This window comes from Mirounga leonina, unplaced genomic scaffold (genome assembly GCF_011800145.1).
Source record: "Mirounga leonina isolate KUSES-001 unplaced genomic scaffold, KU_Mleo_1.0 Mir_154, whole genome shotgun sequence".
NCBI lineage: Eukaryota > Metazoa > Chordata > Mammalia > Carnivora > Phocidae > Mirounga > Mirounga leonina.
Genome location: NW_023270389.1, coordinates 27,217,369 through 27,241,677, shown reverse-complemented (window position 1 = coordinate 27,241,677; position 24,309 = coordinate 27,217,369). Strand labels below are relative to the sequence as shown.

At 53.1% G+C, this 24,309-nt stretch overlaps 2 protein-coding genes across 2 annotated transcripts in view; one reads left to right on the top strand and one right to left on the bottom strand.

The window, feature by feature from the left end:
• PPP1R12B (protein phosphatase 1 regulatory subunit 12B) overlaps positions 1 to 3,937 on the top strand; it is a 212,591-nt gene extending 208,654 nt beyond the window's left edge. Inside the window, exon 24 of the mRNA XM_035010308.1 lies at positions 3,367 to 3,937. Within this exon, the coding sequence (XP_034866199.1) occupies positions 3,367 to 3,381 (15 nt within the window). The 3' untranslated portion in view covers positions 3,382 to 3,937. The remainder of the gene's footprint in view (positions 1 to 3,366) is intronic.
• A 2,782-nt stretch (positions 3,938 to 6,719) lies between these two features.
• The window catches only part of SYT2 (synaptotagmin 2), a 103,882-nt gene continuing 86,292 nt past the window's right edge, over positions 6,720 to 24,309 (bottom strand). The window contains exons 2-9 of the mRNA XM_035010304.1: positions 19,091 to 19,285; positions 17,949 to 18,115; positions 16,462 to 16,581; positions 15,820 to 15,987; positions 15,284 to 15,451; positions 13,825 to 13,942; positions 12,775 to 12,908; positions 6,720 to 10,672 (exon numbers count right to left, since the gene is read on the bottom strand). Of these exons, the coding sequence (XP_034866195.1) occupies positions 10,466 to 10,672; positions 12,775 to 12,908; positions 13,825 to 13,942; positions 15,284 to 15,451; positions 15,820 to 15,987; positions 16,462 to 16,581; positions 17,949 to 18,115; positions 19,091 to 19,268 (1,260 nt within the window). The 5' untranslated portion in view covers positions 19,269 to 19,285 and the 3' untranslated portion in view covers positions 6,720 to 10,465. The remainder of the gene's footprint in view (positions 10,673 to 12,774; positions 12,909 to 13,824; positions 13,943 to 15,283; positions 15,452 to 15,819; positions 15,988 to 16,461; positions 16,582 to 17,948; positions 18,116 to 19,090; positions 19,286 to 24,309) is intronic.

Sequence of the window (24,309 nt, the reverse complement as noted above, 5' to 3'; positions counted from 1 at the left end):
GCCTCCAGCAGAGCGGAGATTTTAATCAGCTTCCCTAATGGGTATCGACATTGCTTGGGAGCAGTAGATCCTATCAAGGACAGCTATTGATCGCTTGTGTTCTGATTAGATTGGAAAACAGATCGACTTCACTGCGGCGCAGGCACTGTTACTGCCAGAGCTACGAGGGAGGAGGTAGTCTTTGGGGGCTGAGAAAAACCAAGTCAAGAATCTCGACCAGCCTGCCAGCAGCTGCAGGGTAAAAGAGATGCATTCACTTCTCCTTTGGGATTTGTGGTTGAGGGTCCAAATTGAACGTAGCTGTGGCTTGCAGCCCAGTGTCCCCTCCTTGGGAAGAACGTGGGAAGTGGGTATGTTCAAAGACAGACACCACTGGTGAGTGATGGATTGATGAATGATCTGATCTTACCTAAAGAGGTGTGACAATTGGGAGATGACTCTTGCTTCTAACCTGCCTGCATACACGTGCACATTTGCTAGGCTGGCGTATTCTTGAACCAATTTTATCCAAGTATATTATTCTGTTAATTCATATCTTTTGCTTTTCCCCTATCCTTCCAGTCCCCCAAAGGCCTTCTCTCTGAGCCATTCTCCAGTCCCATCTGCTTATCATTTTGGACTGTGAATCTGCCAGAGTGATCCTTTCTGTTATTTCTCCTTCAAATTTCCCCCTCATGCTTCCAATAAACTTCTTGGGTGTCCCCTTAAAATGACATGAGGATGCTTTTATGTCCTTCCAAACAAACAAACATACCATTCACCCTTCCTCTCCCATCTCCCTCCATTCTTTGTTCTCTGCCTTTCTCACTTGGAGCTAATGATACATAGGAGGTTTTCCGCACATCAGCCATGATTCCTGTTCCAGTTCCATCCACCAACAATGACTGCCACCACCCCTCTTCTAGTTTCAAAGGCCCCTGGCCGTGCTAATAACCTCTCAGAGATGAGGTTTGAATGGTGGGCATGTCTGACTTGTCCGTAGCCTGGCCAGGGAGACCATGGGTAGCCATGTCTAGCTTACTCAGTCTTTGTCCTGAGAGGTTTGACTATTTCCAGCTAGAGACAGAGTGTCTTGCCAGGAAAAACTTAGCCCGTTGCTGCCTTGCTGGAGGAGATTCAGGAAAGGCACACTGACTGCAGGGAGCCTCTTAGAGCCTCTGATGTTCCCAAAAAAACAGAATATCAGAATTGAGGATGAGTGCAGATCCTGCGCTCACTAGACTCTCACCTTAACATATCTGACCTTGTCTTTCCTCCCTCCCACCGCACTGAAGCCTGGGACAGATTCCAGCTGTCCTCTGGTGAAGAAGGCCAGATAACGAGAGGTTGGAGGAAGGAGGACGTAGAGGCTCAAGCAGAGAACACCAGGAGACGGGCTGCAGGGGTGGGAGAGGGTTCTGAGAGGATGCAGCAATCCAAAATAACTCCACTTCTGGCTAGAGTCCCTTGAGCCTTTGAAAGATTGGGCCTGCCACCTAGCTGGCACCCAGGTAGGGCCACCATCTCTCTGAGGAGGGAAGGAACATATTTCACCCTTGCACCCCCTGCTCTTGGAGAATATACGGCCTGTTCTCACTGCACTCATTCAGACTCCGGCTTTGGCTTCGTGGTCTCCCTCCCTCCATTCTTCCCCTGCCTTGACCATGATCAGTTAGGGGTGAGAAGAGCTTAGAAGAACCACACTGGGGTCTTCATGCCTCTCCCATTTTAGGGGTTGAATTTTGTCTTTTCTCCACTCAGTTCACTCTTCACTCCCGACCTTACTTCCACCACAGTGAAAGCACCAGATGTAACTTTTTCAGCTGACTTGTATGGGTTGACTTCAGTCCGTTGTAAATACACCTGGGGTGGGATAGGGACATTTAGGGAGGGGGAGCCAGATTCGCTTCGTGAATTGAATGTATTTTTATGCAATTTTGAGTGGCCTTTCAACCCTGAGATGAATGATTTTGTTTTACTGGTTGTTACTATATAGTATTATTAAGTATTCTGTGTTTGAAAGTTTGGGAATAATAATATTCACATCTATATGATGCCTGTAAACACAACCATATTTATAAATGAGTAAATAAAACCGTGTTTTAACTTTGTGACTGTGTCTCCACAGTTCAGGAAATGGGGTTTATAGGATTTCCCATCTGGGGGAGCCCATCCCAGTGTTACGGGGAGGGGGGGCTCACCCTCCTGCCTCTGTCCCAGGAACAACCACGAGTGAATCACTGTCACTGAGAGCAGGATCTCAGGAGTCAGACCAAGGACAAGCCTAGATTGGAGGTTCAAAAGAACCATAGGAAGAAATCAGGATTCCTGGTGTTGAGTGCCTAGGAATATGGTGATTTCTTTGAAGAGAGCAAGGCTCGTGACAGAGGTGTGGAGCCGGTCTGGATGGACACGTGCATGTGCTCACGCCCACGGGCAGGAGAGGACCGGAGAGGTGGCAGCCCGGGCTCCTGCAGGTGGCCCAGCATCCCCCCCTTAGCCCTCTGCTATGTATGTGATGGTCTTCACGAGGCCACTGTATGGGTCACGAGAGCTGAAACCGCTGTGGCTTCCAGCCACAAAGGCAGCTAACGTGGGGGTTATCGGAGGCTCAATCTGAACTCCCAGCAAAGGAGCCGTGCACGGTGGAGGCTGCTCAGGCCTGCTGGCAGGGATGGCAGGTGGGTGGCCAGGTCTGACCTCGCTCAGCCAAGGTTCGGGTCTGGTTTCTCCATCCAGCAAGCCCGCCTCTGGCTTCACTCAGCCCTGGGTTCTCTGCCAAGCGGAAATCCCTGGTCACTGACTTGGCGCAAGCACAGGGAGGAAAGATGCTTTTCCCTTGCGGTCACCCAGCTGCCTGTAGCCCAAGCAGCAACAGAACAAACACACATGACATCATGGTTGAAGAGTTCAGACCTGTCCTGGGGCCCGAAACAGAGGCAAAGCAGCATGTGTGATGTGAGGGGCTTTCTAAACCGCAAATGTCCTTTCTCTTTCTGGATCCCCCGCTTGACCTGGTGAGGTGTTTGTTCGGAGTCCGAGTATCCCCTGGCGGCCCTGTGGTCCAGCCCTCTGCAAAGGGCAAGAGCCCCCGGCGGAGAGCTCACATGCTCAGCCAGGAGACCCACCGCGGACAAATCCCCAGCCTCTGGGCTGAGCAGTCTCCCGCCCCAGCCCTCACCAGGCCACCCAGCCTGCCCTGCTCAGGAACTAAAGCAGCAAGCCCAGATCTGCCGTGCCTTCCAGGAGACAGGTCCACAGGCGGGAGAGGGAACCGAGGAAGGAGCCTCACCCTTTCCAGTTCTTGGGGGTGTGAACCTGGGTAAAACCTCTGAACATAAGAGACTCCATTCTGGGACTGACACTTCATCCTGTTTTTAAAAACAGGAACTGAGCTACTGAACTGGGCAGAGGCATAGGACTGCACACAGGCCTGCTGCCTCCACATTCCGCGGAACAACTGGACACTCGGCAGAAGGTTTTCCTAGTAACCGACTGGTAGCCGACTGTACTTGGAAAACCAACTGTAAAATGTAATTGTATCTTCCAATCATAGTTTTTGGAAAACAACTTGTGGACATTTCCTAATACTTCCACAGTCTGCTGATAGAAAGCTCCAGCTTTTACTCTTGAAGGGACACAATTGGGTTGCTACCCAAAGCTGGTTACCCTGAATTGCAATTCTAAGACCCCACATAAATGCTTTTGTTTTATTTCAGTTCTCCCTCTTTTCTCTCTCAGCGGGGACAGTTGCTGCCCTACTTTCTCTTTCCTTAAAATTCTGAAGCTTCCTCCTTGGCCCTTAACATCTTTGCCTCAGAAATCAAAGACGTTTAAAGCTCTTTACAGTGGGGCGATCAAGGACTTTGTAGAAATTCTCACTTTTCGGGGCATCTGGGTGGCTCAGTCGTTAAGCGTCTGCCTTCGGCTCAGGTCATGATCCCAGGATCCTGGGATCGAGCCCCGCATCGGGCTCCCTGCTCAGTGGAGAGCCTGCTTCTCCCTCTCCCACTCCCCCTGCTTGTGTTCCATCTCTTGCTGTGTCTCTCTCTGTCAAATAAATAAATAAAATCTTTAAAAAAAAAAAAAAAGAAATTCTCACTTTTCAAACTTCCATTCCCCAGGCCCAGCTTCCATGTCTTGGCGCTCAGAAGGTGGCTGTTTCCCCAAGCCCAGGGCCACGGGGAAAGGAATCGAGGATCCCCCAACCTCCCAGACCATGTCCCCCAGCACCACGGCCCTGACTCCAGAAAGCTGTCATGAGGATATGTGTGCCCCACCACCCATCACAGACTGCATCCCCAAGAAGAGAACAGGCCTCAGGCCCCTTGTCCTGCTTCCCTGAAGGAAGGCGCTGGCCTCGAGGCCAGATTCTCAGAACCCTCTCCCACCCGCGGCCGCCATGCAGACCCTCAGGAGGCAGTTCCTGCCTGGCCCCTCCCTGCAGCCTGGCAAACACTAGAGACACCCCCCACCCCCAGGTTTCTTTCAGCTCATTTCTTTAATAAGGAGACGCAGCTCATTACAAAATAACAATTTGACAAGAGATCAGACAAGAACAACAGAGTCCACATAAGGGGGGTGTGGAGAGCATTGCCAAGCAGAGGAGGTGGGGGGCGAGGCGTGGGGGTGGGGGCTACACAGGTGTCCTTCCTATGGAGACAAAGGCAGGGTTCCTGGCGGGCCGATGCATTCCAGGGGTGACCTGAGGCAGGCTAGGGTCTGCCCGCCCCCCGCCCCCCACTGGTTTTGAAGTTTTCAGATCCCTGGGATTTCTGAAAGCAGCAACTCAAGTCCTTAGATGGGGAGGAGTCAGGGCAGAACAGTCAAGCTTCTTTGAAGAGGGTCCTCCTCGAATCCTGATGGCTGAGGAGGGCTGGATGGAGAGACCCCATGCACTCGGCTCTGCCACCTCACCAGGCCAGACCCCCTCAACTCTTGCCTGCACCGCTGTCTGCCGTGGGTGTGGAGAGTGGGAGGGTCCCAGAGAGCGCTAGCGGGAGGCTAGACACGTCTTCCCTCCACTCCTCCAAGCTCTGGATCCCAGCCCAGCCGGAGATGGTCCCCAGCATGAAGATCCCAGGGGCTTCTGCGTGCTCACAAGTCGTGCTTTGTGAAGGGCAGAGCCCACCTCGCCGCCTTCGGCCTTGTCCTCCTCACGTTCTTGTCTCTCTCCTTCCTCACGCTTACCAGTCGCCATGCCCGAGGCCTCCTAGCATTATTCCCATGAGTTGTCTGCCCTCGGCCGTGCCCATGGGGCCAGGAGCTGCAGGCTGGGAGCTTACATGCCCGTCCTGGTACAACAGAGTGATGTGGGACCTGCAGAGCCCCCAGCTCTGCTCCCCCAGTTCTCTACCACAGGGTGCTCCTGGCTGGGGGGGTCTGCAGGCCTCAGGCCACCCACTCTTGGGCGCTGTCAGCCTGCAGGAGGGAGCACGGTGGGAAGAGCCTAACCCACTGCGTTCTCCAGTGCACCCCCGCCCCCAGAGGCCTTCCTGCATTGCCACCCACGGCCCTGACCCCACTGTGTTACAGAAGCAGGGCTGGTTCTGTCAAGCCCGAGGGGGTGGGAACCTGAGCCGCTGACTAGCTGCTCCCGAAAATCCTGGGTGCCTCCTCAGTGCCCCGAAACTGTGGCGTCCCCCCCACTGCCCTGTCCACACGCAGGATGGAGATGGAGTTGGACTGTCAAATCCAGGTGGAGGAGCCCGCTTGGGCAGGGCCAGCCCGGACGCCTCCTGGGACTCGACCAGAAGCCCTGGACGCCATCCGTCCTCATGACACGGGGCTGAGAGAGCGGGAGGGGTGACAGCAGGTGAGCCCTTCACAAGTGTTCTGTGGGGAGCCAGTCGGAGGGACACGGGGGGCTCCTGGGAGGAACCAAGGGCGGTCTCCAGCAGGAGGCCCCCTTTATGGCTTTTCAGTGAATTCATACAGTGGGAGGAAGGGGCACACCGCACACATACGCGGGACACAGAAGCTCCCGGGACAGCAGACCCCGGGCTGGACACAGCGCACGTTACACTGAGGGTCAGCTCTGCAGACGGATTTGCAGCAGGCGGTGGGGACGGGCCTTCGGGGCGCCAGTGTCCTCCCACGTCCCCGAAGGCAGGGCTGGTGCCCGAGCCCGAAACCGACGCCGACGCCCCCAGCCGGTGGCTCCCACTGGGGGGTTCCCGATGGGGTGAGACAGGGTGGGGCTTGGGGACAAAGACTTTACGTGACATAAAATCGAAGGGGCGACCTCAACGAGTTGTGTAAAGTGGGGTCGAGGGCAGGGGTTAGGGGGACTCTCAGCATGGCCATGCGGCTATTTACAGAAAGTCAGAGACATGCATGTTGAGTAAACAAGATTCAGTTCATAGGTTTATAGATCACTATCTTCTTTTATATATAACTAAATGCGCACGGAGGGGGTCATGAGGCTCAAATGGCTTCAGAAGGTTCTTGTTTTGTTGTCACTTAAAAAATAAAGTATATTCGTGTGTCTTCAAGTCACAGTGTCCCCTTCTCAATATTGCAGCTCGAAAAGCAGGTTAAGTAAGATCCTTGGTGACCAGTCTCTGGCCCCCTGGGACTGAGGGGGAGAGGGGGGAAGTGGTCATAGAATAGGGGTGCCAGATAAAACACAGGATGGCCAGTTAAATTTGAATCTCAGATAAACAACAAATCACTTTTTGTATCGTATGTCCCAAATTTGCCTAAGACATACTTAGACTTTAAAATTATGTACTGTTTATCGAAATGCAAATCGAACTGGGTATCTTGTATTTTTATTTGCCAAATCTGACAACCATGTCGTGGGACTCTGAGCCACGAAGACCAGGCCTTGGGACTCTTCCCTGCCTGCCACCAGCCAGGGCTCTGAGAAAGGGCCCCCAACCAGCCTCAGGTGGGAAGGGGGAGGGGAGTAGGGACAGAGTGGAGGGTTGGAGGGCAGGTCCTGGCTCTGTCGCTTCCTACCTTTGTGTGGAGGGACAAAGGACAGTCTCTCTCTGTATGTGGTTGGGTGAGACCAAGAATTAGCATATGTTAAAGGAATGTGGAATCTCTCACTCCCAACCCCAGGGGAGGTTTCTCAACCTCTCTGCTCCACCCACCACCACCCCACTGCATGGAGGCTGGTTTTTCAGGGAGCTGGTTTTATCCACAGGAGGACTGCTACAACCTCTCCCTTCTCTCTCACTGGAGCCCTGGGCCAGCAAAATCATCCCAGACTGATTCTGCAGAACCACAGCTATGTATGGTTTCCTGGGAAGAAAAAAAGATCAGGATCTGAGACTATGCTCTAATCCCTGCTGTCCCATCCTCCAGCTGAGGGATCCCTGCAAAGGCACTTCTCTTGTTCATGCGAAGCACCTGCTCACTCACTCTCTGGGGCTGCCCGAGTGTTCTCTACCCTGCTTCCCCCAGGCCTCAGCTTCCGCTTCCAAAGTCCAAAAATCTGCATATGGCTCTGGCAGAGTTAGTTTCTCTTCTGGAATGATTATTCAAGCAGAAAGGAGAGGACTGAGCCTTCTGGCCTCACCCCAGTTCTGGGTGGGATTGGGTTTGGGTCTTTATGGTCTCAGTTCATGTGGAAAAAATCACTTCTATCCTATTTTCCTGTCTGCAATAGACTTTGGGAGTGAGAACTCACAGCCTCAGAGGCCTCCAGAACCCCTCACTAGCCAGAACTAACTCTCTCCTACTTAGGGCATACACCCCAGCATCCTAACATCCCCAGAAATAAACCTGCACGGAAGTGAGGGTCCAGAACGATGCTCCGTGCTTCAGGTAACATCACCCCTCAGATGTAGAAAACTTACAAGCATAGGTATGTTCACCTGCCTAGTTCATGGACCTGGACAGATGCCTTCACTAGGATGGCTCATCTGGGCCAAGTGCCCATCCGAGGCCCAGCCGGAACCTAGGTGGGTGGGAGGGAGGAATTGTTGCCCACACTCAGTCTCTCAGCAACCTGTCCCCACCCCTCAAGGCTGCTCACTAGAGGTGAGCCCAGAGTAACAAAACCCAGCCCGTCTTCTGGCACATGGACACCCAAACCACCAGAGGCACCCACCATTTCCTTTCCTCCCCATCAGGAGAGTGGCATATCTTGGGCTCTGGAAGGGCTGAATGAGGTTCATGGGCAGAGAAGACTCTCACGTAGTAGAAAGTACATTGGGAAAGGGCAAAAGAATGAAGGTAAGGAAGATGAGATTGACAGGGAGGTCCTATGAACAAGGGTTGTGGGATATGCTGGGGAGAGAGACCCTGAGAAAGCACCAAAATCCCACAGCTCTGGGGATGGGAGAAGAGTCCAGTGACTTCTGATGTCCATACCAGGACATCTTATGCTGCAGTCAGCCAGATTCTGAAGGCACCCTATTTTCCTACAACTCTCTACCATGACCAAAACTCTGGTCCCAAGGACCAAAGCTCACAGTCCTTGTCAGAGTCCAACCTTCTCATCATTAAGTACACACCCACACTCACACAGGGTCCAGTAAAATACAATCTCCCATGTACCAAGGGCCACTAGCAAGAAGGAGAAGGGTCTCTGAGAGATGAACAAGCCTGAAACCCGCTTCCCAGTCTGGTTCTGGTGGAGGTGTTCCCTCATCCCCTACTCTAACCAAAAAACATGGCACAGCAGAAACAAAAAACCCATCTTTCTTTTAACAAGATAAAAAGACACTCTGCACCTTCTTCATGTGGATCCTCAAAGCCTGATTTTCTCTAACACTGTCCATCTATCTCAGGTACCTACAGGAAGCTGAGGTGGCCCAGATGGGGCACGACAGGAATTTTTGCCGGGAGAGAGATCCCCAAGGTTCTGAGAAAGCTATGAGTATTCTGTGATGAAGAAGTGGCAGGGGCCTCAGGGCTTCATTGATGGAAGAGAGAGGCTGAAGGAAGGGAGGCAAGGATGGGAGGAAGGGGCGGAAGGAAGTGGTGCTGGCCTCAGGCCATGTGGGGCCTAACTCTCTTGCCCAGGCTGAATGTTTGGAAGGAGGCTCAGTGCAAACTTGACTAACATATATATGGCTTTTTATCAGTGCTGGGAACAAAAGATGAAGAGGGAATGGGACACAACTGAGTGCGGGGTAGAAACCCCAGCAGGTGTCCTCCACCACCCATCTGGAATGGATATCCTGCTTCTTGGCATTCATAGAGAGAAGCCTCCCTAAGGAATGGTAGGATGGGGCCTCCCCACAGGTCTCCTTGGGCCACACCAGCTACCCATAAGCTGTCTGGCATGGAAGGCAGAGGAGTGGGAGCTGGGGGGAATCTCAGCACTCCTACCTATCTCATCCGGGAAATCTCTGCCATCTGTCCGCCATCCTCCCCTTCTTACCTGGACCTCAGGGGAACTAAGAATATTTAAACCTTCTTTTAGAGTTCTCTGGCTCTGTACAGATAACAGTCTTCAGATAGCGTTGCTCCATTTAGATTAAAAGAGAAAACAGAAGCAAAAGCATCATGGGGAATCAATGCAAATGAACCGCATAGCTTAAATTCTGGAAAGGGAGAAAGCATCTGTGTTTCCCACTGGAAGGGAGTGAAGAAGATCCAGGAGTTTCATTTGGTCTTTCTAGGTAATGGGTCTTGTTTCTTCATAGTTTGATGTTAACTGTCATCAACATATGAGGTCCCAGGAGTGATGGTCCCTGTTAGAGCCTGACCAATCTAGTGAATAGTTCATGTCCATGAATGTCCCAGAAACCACACTTGTGGGGAAACTATGCCTGACAGGAGGAAGTCTGTGATGGCATCAGGGGTTTGGTCCTAGTTCTGGACAAATCCAGTCTCCACATCTGGTCTCCCAGATAGCCACCCACAAGGAGTACGGGAGCTTCTGGCTTCTGACCAGGATTCTGAGCCCTCTCCACGAGCTGACGGAAGATCTCCCACTTAGACAGTGGACGTGTCTTCATTTCAGGGTCCGTGAAGAGCCTTCTCTTCCCACACAACTTTACCGTCCATGGCTCATTCCAGGAACGCAGAGAGATGCTCACACACATGCACGCACATGCGTACACACGGGTGCACACGCACGCACGCGTTCACACCCACACATACACACACACAGCATAGGCCACTGTGTCGCCTTTCCTGTCAGGAAACAGGATGTGCTGCCATTTTGTTGGTCCAGAATGCTCAAAAAACAGGAAGTGCTGCGACTTTCTGCCGGAAGAGGGCCTCACTCAGGGTGAGGCTTCAGTGAAGCTTTGAAGAAGTGAGAGGGACACGCGACAGGGCATGCAGCAAGGACAGCTCCTGGGACGAAGAAAAGAGCCAGGCTTCTCTTTCACCTGTTAGGGGACTCTCCTCACACGGCCATCAGAGGGAAGTCGGTCTTTAAAAAGAGAAAAGGAAGGAAGAACAGGGACACAGCCACAAACAAATGAGAAAGAAAACCTCTAAGGTCGCATAACTGAGGTATTGATAGCTCTGGATCTTGTCCGTGTCTGTCACGGCGCGGGGTCCCGGCCGCTGCTGCCTACTTGTTCTTGCCCAGGAGTGCGTCCACCTCCTCCTCGGGCTTGAGCGAGTGCCACTGGGCGATGGGCCTCCGGGGGTTGGCCAGCATGTCGGACCAGTGCCGCAGCTCTGTGCCCGTGGCGTTGCTGCCCACAAAGATCTTGCCGATGGCTTCGTTCTTGCCCAGCTTGTCATAGTCCAGCACGGTGACCACCACCTGGACTTTCTGTGGGGAAACAAAGGAGGGAGGAGGTTGGCAGGTGAAAATGAGCGATCCCGCGACCAAACTCGTCCTCCTCCATCCTCTACTCCACATGCTCGGCAAGGAGAGGCCTCCCAGGGCACCTTGCTTCCCTCTCTGGCTCCAACTGAGACTGAACTTACACGGAGGCAGAGACCACACCTGCTGGAAAGAGCCTTTGTTTCTGCCGAGAGGCACCTACTGAGCATGTGCCGTGCTCCGCCCGCCATTGAGGGCCTGGGGTGGAGGGCGGGGAGGAAAAGGGAAAAGGTGAACATCGCCTCTAACGAAAGCAGCAGACACGTACTGAGACACCTACAACCCCAAGTGACAGACACTGACAGGACAAGCTTCACAGAGGAGGTGACACAGGAACTGGGAGGTGAGGGTGAGGGCTTTTCTAGGCAGAGAGAGAAGAGGATCCCAGGAAGGAAGAGTAGCCTGGGTCAAGGCCAGAAACACAAGTGTGCACTTGGCGTCTGGGAAACAGACAAAGTTCAGAGCCACTGAGGTAGAGTGTGAGAAGCAACAAGGCGGAAATGGGGCCAGCAGCCCCCCACGAATGGGCTTTTATTCTTCAGCCGAGCGGCAGGAAGCTCCCAAAGGCTTCTGAGAGGAGTGGCACGGAAATTTCAGGAAGAGAACCCTGGCGCCGAGGTGGGAGATTCACTGGAGGGGGACTGGGACTGGCTGCGGGGCCGCGGTGGGGTTGGGAGGGGCGGGGGGTCATGAATGCCTGAACCAAGGCAGGGCAATGGGAATGGAAGTAGGGGCCAGACTGGAGAGGTGTTGAGGGGAGAGAATCAAGAGGACTTGGTGGTCAGTCGGACTGGCTGAGGGGACAATCAGTACCTTCCTCTGGCCTGCCCCCCCCCCCCACACCAACTCAGGCTCATCCTTTAGGACCAAACTTGCTCCAGCAAGCCTCAGCTGTGTCGTTCACCGTGCTCTGCATTTGCTCACGCTGAAGCCCCCTCTCCCTGTGTTTCGCTGGCCTGTTACTGCCGCCCCTCCCGACCGTGAGGTCCTCGGACAGCAAGGACTGTGTCTTCTACACATGTTTCTCCAGCACCTCGCGAGTTCCTGGCACTTAGGGAGTGCTCAGCAAAGTATGTGGGATAAATGAGAAAGGAAAGAAAAAGGGCAGAGGGTCTGAGATGATGCCCTGGTCTCTCACTTGAAAACAGAAGGCAGACGAAGCAGGTTTGGCTGGGAGCCGTATGGGGAAGATCATTATACTGGTTTTAGGCACGTCGAATTTGAACCCCCTGGGCCAGTTCCCTTTATATCCACCTTAAGTCTTCCACAAGGACGACCCCTCGTGGTCTAACATTATCACCGAGCTGCCCCTTATCCCCTTGATGAATTCTCCATAGATGACAGCACCAGCTCGGACGATTCCCTTGGCACACCTTCCTCCCAGCCCTAAGGAGGGGACGGCAGGGGGTGCAGGGAGAGGGAGAGAAGAGGGGGCAGTTCACTCCAAAGAGGGAGAGACCAAGACTCCAAGAGGATCCAGCACTCTGCAAGCCCCTGACGGCTGGGTGGGTATCTGGTCCTGCCATGTTCAGATCCCACTCACGGCCGCTCGGGGTAAAACACGGATCTCGCCTCCAACACTTACAGAGCTTGCTGGCAGGAGGAAGCAAGGAGAGAGAAGAGAAGGGAAGGATGGAAGGAAAGAGGAGAGAGGAAGGGGGCGGTGGGGTAGCTGGGGGCAGACCTAGGGAGCAGCAGAAGAGGGGGAAGGATGAGCAAGACGGGAAGTGGCTGGACCAGGAAGAGCAGGAAGAGGATGAGGCTGCCCCCGCCTCCTCGGCAGCTCCAACCTCACGGGCGCACCGCACCCTCGGCTGCCCCCCAGGCCTAAAGGAATGACTTGTTTTGAATAGTTCATGTTCATCTCAGGAACGGGGGAAGCTGTAGAAGGGGCCCCGGGAAGGAGGCCCCAGGATGGGACAGTGAGAGCCAGAGCCCTCCCCGCCTGAGCGAGGCAGCTTGAGGTTTTGGGTGAGTTCCCTTGAGCCCCCACGAGGGCACGTGCCGCCCCCACCCGCTTGTGCTTCTGTGCCCGAAAACCCAAGCACCTGAATCTGCTCGAAGGGGATCTCAAAGCTGAAGGACTCGTTGAAGTAGGGGTTCAGGGTCTTCTTCTTCACCGTCGTCTTCTTCTTCTTGAGCCTCTTGCCATTCTGCATCAGGTGGATCTTCACGTAGGGGTCTGTGCAGGGAGAATCCCAGCCCCAGAGAGGCTCCCTTAGCCACCCCCACCCTCCCACCAAATGCACTCGCCTCCCAGAGCGCCCACCGACCAAGGCCAGGAGCCCAGCAAGCCCTGAGGCACAGGCTGCTGAGTCCAAAAGAAGCAAAGTAAGTGTCTAGTTCAGGGCCAGCAAGAAAGTTGCACTTCCAAGACCACCGCGGGCTGACTGGTTGTGGCTGCCTGGAGCATTAGATGGGGGCCATTCCTGAGACTAAGGAAGGCCTCATCCAGAAGGAGTAAGGGGGTCACTTGGTGCTATCTGTCTGGGCAGGGGACAGAGGAATGCTAAAGACACCACACACATCTGCCATCCCTGATTCGGTCCAATCCTCCAGACCTTGCAGCTGAGAAACTGAGGCCCACAGAAGGGAGATGACGTGTCCCCAGTCACACAGCCGGTCAGTGACAGAGCTGGGGCCAGCAGACCCCGTGCTGTGGGTCAGCCCTGCTCCGAGCGCTCCCCACCCTGCAGTCCCCTTCCAAGGTAGAGCCAGCAGGGCCTCTCCTGGAGAAGTGTCCCAGATGGTCGGTGACACGACAGAGAGGCAAGCTCTGGGCTGCACCCCGTCCCCTTCCTACACTTCCCTGGGAGAAGTCACTAACTCATCTGGGAGATGAAGCTTCTCTGATCCTTTCCTGCATGGTCCATACTGCCCGGCAGTTCAGAGCGGGGGCAGGGGACCCTTGGAGAAAGGAGGGAAGGCCAGGCGTCTCCTGCTCCACGGTCCTGCCCTCAAGACCCCCAGCTGCTCTGACGTATCCTCTGTGTCCCAGGGCAGGAAAGTGTGGCTCTAACAGGTGTGTGAACAGAGGGCTCTGGGCCGTGACTGGCTCGCTGGTGCCACTCAGTGGCAGCCAGAAGCCCTGCATGTACCTGAAAGGCCGCCTACGTCCATCTTCTTCAGGTTCTTGGCCTCCAGGATGCAGACGGTGAGCTTCCCGGCCGTGGGCACATAGCGCAGGGAGGTGCAGATGTCGCCCAGCTTCTCTGGCTGCCCAGTGGGGAGAGCAGGACTCAGGGTCATCTCTCCGCGTCCAACGCGGCTCACCCCCCTCTTGCCGAGACTAGCGAGACAGTGGCGCCTCCCCAGCTCTCTGGGTCCCCAGTCCCCACGTCTGTGACGTTTGAGAAGGTTCGGGGGCCTCCTGCTGCAGTTCAACAAAGTCCTGAGAGTGGGGCTGCAGGAGCCATGGCCTCAGGAGTGAGTGGAAGGAGCGCAGGCTGCGGGCAGGAGGGCAGGAGTGTGTGCGTGATAGGGGAAGGCGGGGGCTCGGGGTGTGGCCGGGCTCCCACCCCAGGCCCAGGGGAGGGGGGAAGGAGTGGGTGTGGTGCACTGGAAAGGGTCATTTCCAAGGACACGGCGAAGCTGAGTGTCTCTGAGGTCTTCCTCCCTGACCCCTCCCGCCCTGGAGGTAGCTCCCAACAACCGTTTCACTGGCACAGTGATCCGTGGTCTTCAACGCACTTTGCGTCCCTTTTCCTGGGTTACTGTCCCCGCAACGCTTTCACATAGATAAGTGGAGGGTTCTCTGTGACCAGTGAGAGTTCTACAAAGCCCCACAACAATTTCGCACTGGAGGCAGGATGAGAACCCAGGGCTGCTGAGTCCTAGGAGCTCTGCCAACATCACGCCAGAGTCGAGCTTCTCAGAAACGGGGCCACCGGGGCCAATTCAGACCACCTCACCCATATCCCAGCTCAGGTGTGCTGGCCCTGCTCTCACACAGCGTGAGCCCCAAGATAAGGAAGGGTGTCCTAAGTGTCTCTTCTCACCCCCTCCATTACCACCTGGTACTGTGCTGGGCACAGAGCAGGGGCTTGGCCGAGACAAAGGACCGATGCCTGGAAGGAGCAGTGGCTAAAATGGAGTATTTGGCACACAGTAGGTGCTCAGTAAGTGTTTGGTAAGTGATTGAATGCTGTAGCAGTTGCTGGGAGGACAAGCCCCCATACTGAGAAACTTTTATAATAAATGTGGGCTTTCCCTGTGGGTAAACTGAGGCACAAAGTCATGAATCACTGGCCCTAAGTGACAGCAGGACCTTAGGAGTAAAATAATAATGGTGTTCTCCTTTACTTGAGCACCTACTAGATGCCAAATGCCTACTGGGTGTCAGGTGCATTACAGAGATAGGTAATTCTCACCTGCAAAAACAGACTACAGGAGAGAACCCGGGTCTAAAGAGATTAAGTGGCGTACCCAGGGTCACACAGCTGGAGGTGTGGAGTTGGGATCCTAACCCGGCTCACCAACTCTAAAGCCCGCCCTCTCCCTGTCATGCCAATAGGTGGTAACCCAGGTAGGCAGCCACATTCGTCTTCCACCTCTCACCTCCTCTTTCTCCCCGCCCTGCAGGTCTCTCCACTCCTCGATGGGCTGGCCAAGGTCCACGGTGTTCATAGGCACCTTTACCTCCCCAATGATGTCGTGTTTGGAGAAGCGGTCAAAGTCATATATAGCCATCACCAGGGTTTTGCCTCCTAGCTCCTGGTATGGTACCTGCAGGGCACAAGCAGGATCAGAGAGGGGTCAAAGCAACTCACGCACCTCCAGGGGCTGCTGTGGGCAGGACCCTGGGGCTGAGCTCTCTTCCCGATAGCCCACGGACTCCCAGTGAGTCTGTAGAGACAGAGAGAAGACTTCGGGGTCTGGTGGAGCAGAATGTGTGTGGGAAGGGGGGATGTCCCAGTCCTACAGGAGCCTGAGCTGTGACCTCACACATAAGCCCACAGCCCAACCTGCCATTGTTCCAGCCTGAGCTCATTCCAGGGCCTTAGCCATGGCTAAGGACCAAGGAAAGATCTGCAGAACTCAAATGGAATTGGGATCGGGGAGGGAACTGGCATTATCCTTCCCGCCGGCATCACCTTGAAGGTGAAAGTTTCATTGAAGGCAGGGTTCAGTGTCTTCCGATGGACTTTGGTCTCGTATTTCTTCTTCTTGTCTGGAAGAAGGAAGACTTTGACATAAGGGTCTGAGGTGCCTCCCATGTCCAGGGCAGGCAATTCAGCAGCCTGCAGAACACCAACGGTAAGCTGTGGAGAGAACAAGGGGGCCCTGAGTCTCAGGACTGCTCCACCACCAGACCTGGCCCCGGACCCAGCACTCACCAACCCTTCCCCAGCGGCGGGCAGCTGGGGAGGTGGGAACAGGCTGGTGCTAGAGAAGAAAACCGGTCTCCATCTCCAGCGCCAGGAATTTGGCATGGTATCAGTAGAAGCGGAAACTGAGAGGGCAACTGATTTGCCCAAGGTCGGTGGGCAAGTTTACAGCAGAGCCCATCTGAGCCAGGGAACCTTCTCTAGGGCACGCTGGTGGCCAAGGCAGAGTCAATGTCTCGGGGTACATGCCTAGGGTTTCCAGCCCACCCCACGCCATGAAAAGGAGCAATGTCCATGGGTCAAGGTAGGGGTGAGGGGTGTGGGAGTGTGGGGTTTCTATCCCCCTCCCACCCAGATCCCAACCCTTTGCCCCATCCCCCACTTCACTCCCCAGTCCAGCCCTCATACCTGGTTGGCCTGGAAATCATAATCCAGGGAAAACTGCAGTTTGCCCAGATTCTCTGGCTCTTTCTCTTCCTCTCCTTCACCTTCTCCCTCTGTCAGGCCGGTCTCTGCATCGTCATCGTCCTGTGGGGGCTGCGCAAGAGGAGGGGTGAGTTAAAAGGAGAGAACGGAGCCTGGCTGGTGCAGGGCCAATGGGAAGCCAGCCCCTCTGTGCCCACCCTGACTCGGAGCCGGGTGTGGGGCGAGGAGTAGGAATGTGGCACTGTCCTGGGGACTTGTTTCTGCCACAGCCCCTCAAAGCCCCCAGGCAGCCCCTCAGAACCCCAGCCTGTGTCCAGAAGACACGGTTCCGGTTCGGGTGTGACTCTCTCCCTGCAAGACACAGTCCTATGAGGCCAGGCACCACGCCGATGCTCTGGAGCTTCTTGAGGTAGGGGAGAGGTGCTTCCCTTGGTAGCCCCTCCCCAACACTTCCCCAGCTCAGGCCCCACCCACCCTGGGCAAGACTTACCAGGAGCGCGGTCCGGGCATTCATGAGTATGGAGAGTCCACAGAGGTGAGAAGAGAAGGAAAAAAGTGATGTAAGAGAAAATCCTACAGCTCAGACCAGCCCCTGCTGTTACAGGCACCTGGTGAGACCAGGCTGAGCTACACCCAGATCATTCTTGGAGTCTTCCCTCCCACCCTGACTTCATACTGCAGGCTTCTTTCGGGGGCATGCACACACACACACACATATTCACACACATACAGGCATGTATATACATGCACACTCAAACACTCAAAGGCTTTAATCTCTGGCTGACTTCTTGAGATCAGGCCCTTCCTTCCATCCTCCATATTGATTTCTTGAGCAAGAGATTTCTCCTAGTCACTCCCAGAACAAATGAGCGAATGTGGGTAAAAGTGAAGCACACAGGGGCCTTTGTAAACTTAAAAGGAGAAACTAGGGTTGACCAAAGGACATTTCCAGGCCAATCAAACCCCCAAAACAGGGGTAAATAAACCAAATGATTATGTGACTAGAGATGGATTCCACTTGGCCCTGTCTTGGTGCCTCAGGACCATTCTTTCACCTCATTTGATCCCGCACCCATCCCAAGTAGAGGCCTCCAGTGGGATTTTGTCCTTTAGTCTCTTCTGGCAGGAAAACACAGGGTCACTCCAATGGCGGTTTCCTGGAGGGTTGGGCTTTCTCTTTCCAACATTTTGTCCCATAGCCTCTTTGGGGGTCAATATATTGTTGTCTTCCTCTGTCTTTTCAAGGATGAGTCCATGCTAACACGTGAATAAGTCCCCCCTTCCTACCTGCTGATGGGTAGACAACATTCCACTAGAGATGTAGGCAATAGGCAGGGGGAGGGCGTGTGGAGTTCTAAGAAGAGGAGCTGTTTTGACTGTAGAGCCCAGAAGCCTTTGCTTCACCTTCCAGCGTCTGGAATGGCTGGGCTGGGCCCCTCTCCGATCCTCCCACCCCTGCATTGTCCTACCTGACCCCCTTTCATATCCTTCATGTTCATGGCATTCTTCATGCCTTTGCCTTTCTCCTTCTTGTTCTTCTTCTTCTTGCAGAAGCACTTCTTGCAGATGCAGAAGCAGCAGGTGAGGAGCAGGAGGCCAGCGACCACAGCAATGGCGATCAGTGCCCAGGGTGGTACTGCCCACACAGAGAGGACCCCGAAGTCAGCAGTGCTCTGCCTTACAGCCCCTGACCCCATAGCACTGGCTAAAATGGGTGGAGACTAGGAACTCCGATGCCCACACTCCACCTTTCTAAACCACACACTCATGAGTGCTTGATGTATAAGTTGCATATCCTTTTTGCGTGTCTTTTCATTAATACCTTGCTCTCTCCTTAGCCTACTGCCCTTGTAGATATAGCCCCCTAACTGAGAAATAGCAGCCAGGTGTGTACAAGGAAGAACATCAGTTTGGCTCTGTTGAGTTTTGACTCGTTTGATCTATGGAAAACTGGCTTATATTGGAGAGCATGGGATGGTCCTTATCTGACCCAGGTATAGAAGAGCCCCTTCAACCCATTCCCTATGTCCAGTCTTGAGAGGGCTGACCCAGAGCCAGCAGGCCAAGCTCCTTAAGGACCTGGAAGGCTCAGCTTTGCGGAACTCGAATATTTGGGGATGGGCCCTGGGCTGCTCTCCGGGGTCCTGAAGCGCCCTCTCCCACTGGTGGGGGCTGCTCCCCTTAATCTCTGGTGACTCCTAACCAGCCTTTGCCAGGAATTCAGAAAGCAGTGGGGGAGGAGGGAAGGTATTTTCCGTCTTCCAAACTAAAGCAGTTTCAAAACGTGACTGGCAAACTTTAATAATGACTTCTGTTTCATGATTTTTCATCTTCCTCTGGTTTCAACGTTTGACAATTTTCTAAGTTGTAAGGACTTTTTTTCCCCCCTGGGAGCCTGGGGCACATAAAACCCTTTCTTCCCTTTTGATAGTGCCGGACCACACTCTCCCCCATTCCTGAAGGGACTCCCCAAATAACCCATCCTGGAATCCAAACATGCAACCAATCACGTCCCAATGGTACTCCCCACTCTTCCCCACCCTGCCCTGCCCACAAGGCCTTTCACTAACCCTAGCCTCACCCTGCCCTCTCAGCCACCTGGGACACTCACAGGGGATCTTCTGGATCTCATTGAAGAATTTCTCCTTTATCTTGGCAAACATGTCCTCCTTACTCTCCCCAGTGCCCCCACTCTCAGTAGAGTTGGGTAAGAGCCCAGTTGATATTGTGGCGGTGGTGGTGGTAGGAGCCACAATGGGCTCCTGGTTCCTCTTGAAGATGTTCCTCATGGTGGCAGAGGGGATCGCTGCAGATGAGAGGGAACAGGAGCAGATGAACATCCCAGAGGTCTGAGTGCAGAAAGCTCTACCCAGAGGACGGGGGGAAAAGTCTTTCAAAATCTAAAGACTACTAATAATAGTCCCTTTATAATGCAAAGATATTTCCCATAATATTAACAACTGCGGGAAAACAGCAACAGTAATAGTGAACATCAAGTTAGGACATGTATGAGTCAGGCACTGTGCAAAGTACTTTCCATGCATGACCCTCATTTAATCCAAACAATAGCCCAATGGTTTTTTTAAAGATTTTTATTTTATTTATTTATTTATTTATTTGAGAGAGAGAGTGAGAGAACACAAGCCGGGGGGAGGAGCAGAGGGAGAAGCAGACTCGATCCTGGGACTCCGGGACTCCCAGGATCATGACCCAATAGCCTAATGTTTGATTATTATTCCCATTTAACAGATGCGGAAATGGAGGTTCAGAGGGGTCAGGCAGATTTCCCAAGGTCACTTAGCTGGTAAGTTCTGAAACTGATGTGTGAACCAATCGGCCTGACTCCAAAGCCTGTAAACCTAATCGCTTTCATACATATCTCATTTAAATCCAACCACACAACTCTAAGAAGGAGGCAATGTTCTGCTTTCGAAGACTCCTTCTTGAGCCTTTCTCCTCCTTAACGTCTTCTGTGACCTCGTTCTGCCTAGATTCCTACCTGTTCCTATCAAATTCCTGCTGTCATCATCCCTGCCCTCAATCTACATCAACATCTCTAGAAAACAGAGGGCAAGAGATTGAAAGAGAAGCTGCCCATAATTTTACCACGCAGAGATAACTCAGGTTCACATATTGGAGCATTTTGTAACAGTTTTTCAGAGTTTTTTTTACCTGTTGAGACCATACTACATGTAATTCGGCATTCTGCTTTTTTTTTTAACATAGGATTTTATCATAAGCCTTTTCTCTCTCTTTTTAAAAAAGATTTATTTATTTTAGAGAGAAAGAGAGTGTGTGTGCACACGAGTAGGGGAAGGGGCAGAGAGAGAGAAGCTGACTCCCTGCTGAACGTGGAGCCTGATGTTCATTTAAGGCAGAGGAGTGCCCTGCTCTGTTAAAACTGGGGCTTTGGGAAGATAGCTCCACAGGCATTGGAGGAGGTGAGGCTGGGGCTGGGGGCCGGCAGACGGCTGGTTCCACAGGCCAGCCAGAGATGACATGGATCCAGACCAGAGTAGGAAAGTAGGGGATGGAGTAGAGAGGACAAATGTGAGAACCATTCATTCATTCATTCACTCAACAAATTTACTGAACTCATATCATGCTTCCTTTGTGGAACTCACCATAAAGTGAACTAAATAACTGTATATAAGTGAATATAAAATTGTAATTCTGAGAAATGCCAGAAAGGAGAGATATTTGGTGGTATGAATTTATAATGGGGTACATTTGACCTAATCTGGGAGAGAAAATATGCTTTCCTTAGGAACCGACTGAGACCTGAGGATAGTGGGAAATATCCAAGTGAGGAGGAGAGGTGCAGCCTGAGCAGAGAGAACAGCATGTGCAAAGGCCCAGAGGCAGGAAGCAGTGTGCTGAGTGCAGACCCTGAAGGAAGACCAGAGTGGAGGGAGCCTGGGTCCAGATGGGGCTGGCAGAGCCGGCCAGGCTGGCCCAGGCGCAGAACCTCACAGGCCAGAGCAAAGACTTCATCTTTACCCAAAGACTAATGGGAAGCTGTCAGAGGGTTTTAAGGATGCAGGTAATGTGTACAAATTTACATTTTGAAAATTGTTCTTTGGCGGCAGTGAGTAAAAGCCTAGAATGCACCCTGACTCCAGAGGGAAAAGGAAAAAGTTTAAAACAGCCAATAATGGATGTCTTGTCATCCCCAAGTTCCCATGAAAGATTCTCCAGTGTTCTTGGGGAATCACTAGAAGAGAATGACAAACAGCCGCTTGGAGGGAACGTGGGGTTTGTTAATAAAGCCGTAGCACAGAGCAATGGCTTTTCCAGGACCTGGGGCCTGGAAGGCCCTTTTAAATCCACTTCTGACAAAAAACAAAAACAAAAACAAAAACAAAAAAAAACACGAGAACAAAGTTGCCCAGCTAAGCAAGGGGATAACGGAGATGCTCGAGAAGATGGCTCTTGATAGAAGGCAGGCGCGGGGTCATGCACCCAGAGATGGGTGGGGTAGATGCAGGGCCCACTTGCTCAGTTACACATCTAGAAAGTGCTGGGAGTCATCCTGAATTCCTCTCCTGCCATCACCACCACAAGGCATCTGCAAACTCCTCAGCTCCACTCACAGTGTTTTCCAAATTCCGCCACTTTCCACCCCTCCACCTGGAGTCCCACGGTAGCCACCTACCCGGAAGCTTTCCAGTCTCCTCTGCTCTGTCTAATCTCCACACTGCAGCCAGATCCATTTATTTTAAACCCTCCCATGGCCTCTTATCACACTTAGATAAAATCTCTGCTGGGCCTGCCCTCTGGCCCCTGGCTAGCTCCCCAGTGCATTTCCTAACTCTTCCGCTCTCACCCCCTCAGCTCCTGCCATATTGCAGACTGCAGGTCACAGGCTCACCAACCCAACTCACAGCTTCACACTTACTTTCCCCCCAGCCTAGGCTCTTCTTCCTCCAGAAATCTCCTTGACCTTCCTGAGACACCATCAGCCCCTCCTGTCTTCATTTCCCATCATGGTCCGTCATGCCAATAACTTTTTCCCTAATTCCCTACATCCCCTCCCCTTCTCTGCCTGGCTAAACACCACTCCTGGAGAGATCCCTTGGCCCGTTAGGGACTGAGTGTCTGTGTCCCCCCACACTCTTGTTGAGATCTAATGCTCAATTTCATGATGTTCGGTGGTGCTCAGGTGATCGGGTGGAGCCCTCACAAATGGGGTTGGCACGGGAGAAGCAGATGCCAGAGCTAGCTGGCTCCTTCCGCCATGTGAGCAGCCAGATGCCGGCGGTCTGTAGCCTGCAAGAGAGCTGTCACTGGAGCCCAACCGTGCTGGCACCCCAATCTCAGACGTCCCAGCCTTCAGAGCTGTGAGAAAGACATTTCTGTCGTTGATAAGCCTCCTGGTTTATGGTATTGTGTTATAGCAGTCCGAGTGAAGACACCCACTATCGGCATTGTCCTCTCCACTGCCCCCCAGACCACTGAGCACTGCAGGTGAGCATCCTGCATGAAGGCAGCTGGGCGCCCCAGAGATTCTCAACATCAGCCGGCCCTTCAACCCTGCATGGAAACCTTCGGTACATTCCCCATCAACTCACTCTGCCTCCCTTCACAATGGACGCTGCAAACCTCCTATTTCCACGGCCCTGGGGCTTGCCCACGGCCCCAACACCTGGCCTGTTATTATTAGAAATCACTGAAGAGAAATCTCTGATAATGCCCCACCAGAGCCCAAACCACTGACCTTCGTGCATATTGACCACCCTCTCCTCCTAACCTCCTGTTTCAGCTGAGTACATTCCTCCTTTCTAAGGTCGGGCCCTCCATCTCGGAGGCGATCTTTCTGACCTTCACAGGACACCTTCTTGATCCGTGTTCTTCCTTGTGCCCAACCTTTCCTGGTCAACCAGTTTGTTCAGATCTAGTTGATTCACAGCCTACTGGGGACTGGTCACCAGGTCTCCTAATGCCTGCCTAATCCTATTTTCCTCTAGACCATGCAACCTCTTCAATGGTGGAGGATACACTTGTAAAAAAAATTATTTGTAGGCTCAGGAATTATTTTAGAATAGTGAATGTTTTCATTTGAGCCACCACCATATTTTTAAGAGTTGGCAGCTACTGAGTGATACAAAACAAATAAAATGTGCAAATAACATAAACAAACAAACAAAACAAAACAAAAATGGGAACAGGGAAAGGCGGGGCATAAGAAAAGTCCCCTCTATGGGGCGCCTGGGTGGCTCAGTCTGTTAAGTGTTCGACTCTTGATTTCTGCTCAGGTCATGATCTCAGGGTTGTGAGACTGAGCCCCATGTCAGGCCCTGCTGGAGATTCTCTCCCTCTGCCTCACCCCCTGCTCACTTGCTCTCTCTCTCTCTCAAATCATAAATGAATAAATCTTAAAAAAAAAAAAAGAAAGAAAGAAAGAAAGAAAGAAAGAAAGAAAAGCAAAAGAAAGGTTCCCTCTGCTGGATTTTTCCATTTTAAAATACCACCAACCAAACAATGAAACCCCTCCCGACCCCTCCTTGTTCAGCTGCCTCAGTCTCCCCCTCCCTTCAGGGCCACGCCCCACCACATGGTCTCTGTTTCCTCGCCGCTCTCCCTTCAGCGTCCCCTCCGTGGCTTCTGCCCCATCACTCCACTGATGTGGCTCTCTGCATGGTCACAGGTGACTGCAAGGTCGCTGAGCCCAGCAGAACCTTTCATTTGGTCGTACTTGACCTCCCTTGTGTTCCCCCCAACCACTCCCTGATTTTCATCATAATTTGGACTCCATCAGTTGCCTCAAGGTTTGCCCTCAAGCCTTCTCTTCCCAGGCCAAGGGCCTCCGGGTGACCTCTAGCACACCCTGGCCTCAGCCACATCGCCATTCCCATGACTGTCAGAACCCACCTTACTTCTGAACTCCGAGGCCCAGAGGTCCAGCTGGGCCCTTGACAAACCCCCTCCATCCTGTACTTCCTCTCGCTCACCTCCAATCAGTTCTGCAGGTACCACCATAGCAATCTTCATAAAACATGAATCTGACCTTATCACTATGGTAAAAGCCATCCCAAGGACACGAACCACAATCCTGAATGTGGCCTACGAGGCCGTCCTATTCCGTACCCAACGTCATTTCCTCTTCCCCTCCGCTGAGTCTCTAACACCAACCACACCCGCCTTCTGTTATTTCTTCTAATACACGTGCGCCGCCCCCAACATACACACTACATGGCCTTTGCACATGCTGTGCCCCGCTCCCCAGCTTCACGGAGCTAATGCCTGCACATCTGTCTCAGCCCAGCTCAAATGGCACCTCCTCAAGAAAGCCTTCCCGACCACTCTCCTGGCTCCTGCCGCCACCCCCAC